At 34.1% G+C, this 4,221-nt stretch overlaps 1 protein-coding gene across 3 annotated transcripts in view; it reads right to left on the minus strand.

Moving 5' to 3' along the window:
• Positions 1-3,618, minus strand: part of Ate1 (arginyltransferase 1) — an 8,296-nt gene extending 4,678 nt beyond the window's left edge. The window contains exons 1-6 of one of the 3 annotated variants that reach the window (XM_018456961.1): positions 3,567-3,618; positions 3,237-3,502; positions 2,928-3,054; positions 2,127-2,257; positions 1,313-1,722; positions 731-892 (exon numbers count right to left, since the gene is read on the minus strand). In XM_018456961.1, the coding sequence (XP_018312463.1) occupies positions 731-892; positions 1,313-1,722; positions 2,127-2,257; positions 2,928-3,054; positions 3,237-3,336 (930 nt within the window). In that variant the 5' untranslated portion in view covers positions 3,337-3,502; positions 3,567-3,618. Of the gene's footprint in view, positions 1-730; positions 893-1,312; positions 1,723-2,126; positions 2,258-2,927; positions 3,055-3,236; positions 3,503-3,566 lie in introns of those variants that run through there. The other 2 variants (XM_018456941.1, XM_018456952.1) reach the window with 2 other exon arrangements.
• Positions 3,619-4,221: the final 603 nt, after the last annotated feature.

The raw sequence follows: 4,221 nt of genomic DNA on the forward strand, positions 1-4,221 counted from the left end.
AGTGCCTGGCTGCTACAAGAGCCGTGTTTGACAGATGCAATGCTTGTATTGCTGCAAGAGGTGCACATTTCGAACAAAATCTTCATTAAAAAGTTTATAAATAAAATAATTAAAATAATAAATTAAATATATTTTTTTCTTTTTTCGTGATTTCCTGCGAAACAAAGCAAAAAGGAGCATATGTCTATAGGACTTTTTTTCTTAGTTTTTTACTCCTCTACACGCTCCCGAAGTTTTGCCATTTAATTTGGAAACACCCTGTATAATGGCTCATAAATTTTCTGATTCTATCTGCAAAGAAAATTTTTATTTGTCTCAAAGTCAAAATATATGCACCACTTCCTAAACTCCAACATAACTTGAAACTTGAGCTTTTCCCATTCCTATAGTCCTGACCTTACTACTTCCAGTTCCTATTTGTTTGGACTATTAAAGGAAACCCTGTACGCCAGTGGCAAAATTCAATTGCCTTTGGTTGCCCTCAGCTTTGAGAACAACCAAAAACCTTCTTCACAAATGAAATTAGAAAAATGGAAAATCCAAAACCTTGTGAACCGTTGTACAAAATGTATTGCAAATCTAGACGATTATATTGAGAAATGATGTGTATATTTTGCTAACATATATTATATAAATAAATTCATTTAACTTTTTTTATTTCCTCTCATAACTTTCTGTGCAATTTATCGCATAACAAATGACTGTCAGATAATTTAAATCTACAAATTACCTGCAGAGGCGACTTCACGAGAAATCTCGTGTAACGTTGCTCTGTGAGTTTCTCAGGCGATACTCCGTGTATTGTGTTCTGATATTTTTTATAAAGCTCATAAGATTCTTTCGAAGTCTTTCGATATTCGGAACTCATCGGTGCAGTTCGAACCAGTCTCAACTTAAAGTGTAAATAATTTAACATAAAACTCTATCTGGACAAGGAAGCGAATAATTATCTCTATAAAATACATGTGAACTAGTTGTAATTAGTTTATAAACAAATCGGAAAAACGAGTGATGAAAAAATAATAGATTAATTTCGCAATGTAATTAAACGTATAAATATGTTGAGCGTTCGACATAGAGCCAGCATTATAAAATATCATTATTTAGCAAATATTTATTATAATCAAGCTTTTTATTTGTTTTATTACTTTTCTTTCATAAAAATTGGAGAAAAGAGGACCATACTGAGACACATATGAATAAGAAAGAATATTATTCCACAAGCAACAAAGAATTAGGAAACGTCTGACAAAATAAGTAATAACAATTTCAGAGTTTAATTATTACGTCGTATTAGACGTCATATTATTACCTCCAACTTTTTCAATCCAGTGTACACTTCCTCGAATAATTCCTCCACAATTTTAATGCAATTCTGTTGCTTCTTTTCTCTCATGATACTCTCAATTTCACTCTGCGATTTACCTTGAGCCAGCAACTTACTTTTTTTACGCTCTATGCGTAAGAGCTTCGCCTTTTTGCAAGGTACCACATCAACGATCTCATTTCTAACGTGCAGGCTATTTTTGCTGTTGGCATTTGTTAGCTGTACTTGATTGCTATTTGATACAGTGGAATTCTTTTGAGATCCCGTTTTCATTAGATTGACAGACAATCTTTCGTCGACTTCATCATCAACAGACGAAACATTGATCTGAGATTGGTTTTTCTGCGCTCTCTTCAGATGCTTAGAATAATTTAATGCTTCTTCGTTGCTTATGTCTATAAATAGTATAAAGTTAGTGAGCTATCCGCGAATGTCACTAGTTATGTTCAGCAGAAAAAGCAATTATTATAAAATTCCTTAATGACTGGTTTTTGTTGTTAGTTCCTCACTAAATTTAAATGTATGAACCAATTATATTTAATCCTTTATAATCACACTGGGGTTAAAATAATCTCAGAGTGCATTTAATCAGCATTTCTTTTTACTTCATAGAAAAAAAAATGAATATGGCAATCTGTTAAATGTGCTCTTGAATCATTTCAATCCCAGTGTAACCATTATAGAACTTTTAAGAAGCATGACCACAAAGGATTAAAAATCTTACAATAATTATAAAGTTGTTTTTTCTATTGAATGCAACCATTATTATACACAGATCAAAATATTTTAAAAATTTTACCTATATCATCTTGTTGATCTTCGCTCATACCTCCAACATTGTCTTTCGTTAATTCATTCCTCAAAAATTTAGTCATCCGCTTTAAGATCTTTTTCTGAGACTTTGATATTCTAAAATCTAAGGCCTTGCATCTAAAACCATTATCCATTTATGTTTATAAACGAGTCAAATTTCTGTTTCGTTCATAATTAAGCAAAATCATATCTCCTTCAAATTCGGAAATATTATGATAAATTTGATTACTTATACTACACTGAATTATCTAATGTACATTAAAGACTGCTTTATATAGGTTGCTTTCCTTTTACAAGACACACTTGACATAAACATCGTTTATCCTTTTTTGACATTCAATGAATAACAAAAATAGAACAATACTTGTGTTGACTGTGTCACCTGAAAGGAAAGCAGCCAAAAACTACGTTCCAAAATTCACGGCTAGCACTAAAAATATAAAGTTTACATTACATGTGCTATAGATTTTCAGCAGTGAATTTTAAAGCTCAGCTAAAGTATTTTAATGCAATGAATTAATATAATCAATTTTGACAACAAAATAATACACATATATTTTGTTAAATAACATTACAATATCGTTAAGTATTTGTTTAAAATATTTATATGCTTTTACATTTAATCATGCTAATTTCATGTATAGCAGCTTTTAATATGCATCAAATCTAGTTTAATACAAATGACTGAATTCTCTATCTATTATTTACAGTTAAGCAAAATCATCTCTCTCCCTCTCTCTCTCCCTCCCTCCTCTCTCAAAACTTAGAATTAAAAAATGTTACTCACTTAATGGTATATTGTGGACAGCAGGTCTGGTTCATCATGGGTTTATAACAATAGCAGCCGCTCCGCCTCCATCCCCTATCTATTAAGCTTTGATAATCATGTACTGTTAATGAGTGCGCCCACATACCTATGCAATAAGCGACGAGTTATTAAAATAAAACTTGAACTTACTCCAGTGTTTCGGTTTGTTTTTTAAAGTTTTCGAAGAAAGAACGTAAGTAGCTTGTTTGTCAAAATGACGCGAGGTGAGAACATCAGAGGCTCTGCGAAGATGCAAAAGTGCATCAATGGCAGTGTTTCTGCGCTTACCGTGACTGAAGTTCGTATTGGGTTTTTTGCAGTAGCCGCATTGATAGCCCTCGCGTTCCGCGTAATACTCCACAATGCTGTACGATTGCCTGCCGGCCATCTCGATAATCTTCTTCGAGTTGCTTGGATTCTGTATTGCTAAATGTAGCCGAACATTCCAGGCGTTCGAGGCCTACCCTTCGTAACTTGTTCGCGTACGAAGACTATGAAGTCAGCAGAAGTCAGGCACTTTTGAATGGAACGCCGTCGTTACTCGTGTATCGCAACTGTCAATTAGGATTGAAAGCTTATTTCTTTATCTATCGATTTAATATCGAACCTCGCTATTACCTGTTATTACTTTTTAAACTCACACTTCCACCGTTCACGTTTGGTTCTCGACTGTCAAACGCAGCTGAACGAGGCTAGTATCAAGCCCTGCGCACAATAGAAGGAATAAAAAATTAGGAATAAAGGAATAAGGGGCTGCGCACAATGAAAGAAATAGGGAACAGAGAATTAAGCCTGTCACACATGATATGCATAAAGCCTGTCGAACAGGGCCATCACACATAAAATGACATACACTGCTTTCCATTTGATGACACAAATCGACACAAGCATCATTCTATCTTTCTTGACATTCAAAGAGTGACAAAGATAGAATGACACTTGTGTCGACTGAGATTAAGGGCGGAATCCATAGACGGTGCTCAAGATTCGAGATGATTAGAGTGGGTATAAAGAGAGTGAAGCCAATCCTGGTTCTCCTTCCTGATTGGTTCCGCCATTTTACAATTAACTGTTAGGGTAGAAATTGACCAATTACAGTCGAAACAGGGGAATAATCGACTGTGATTCGCCCATTTCTTATGGCTTAAGTCTTAAAACACCTATTGTAGATCCGGACTTATGGTTAGTCTCTGATTAAAGGGTCTCTAGCTTAAGTTAGTGCATGAACCAATCAGAGAGCCGTATTAACATTTTAAGACATTGCTTGAGATTA

Source organism: Mycetomoellerius zeteki, unplaced genomic scaffold, assembly GCF_001594055.1.
Source record: "Mycetomoellerius zeteki isolate Tzet28-1 unplaced genomic scaffold, Tzet1.0 scaffold114, whole genome shotgun sequence".
NCBI lineage: Eukaryota > Metazoa > Arthropoda > Insecta > Hymenoptera > Formicidae > Mycetomoellerius > Mycetomoellerius zeteki.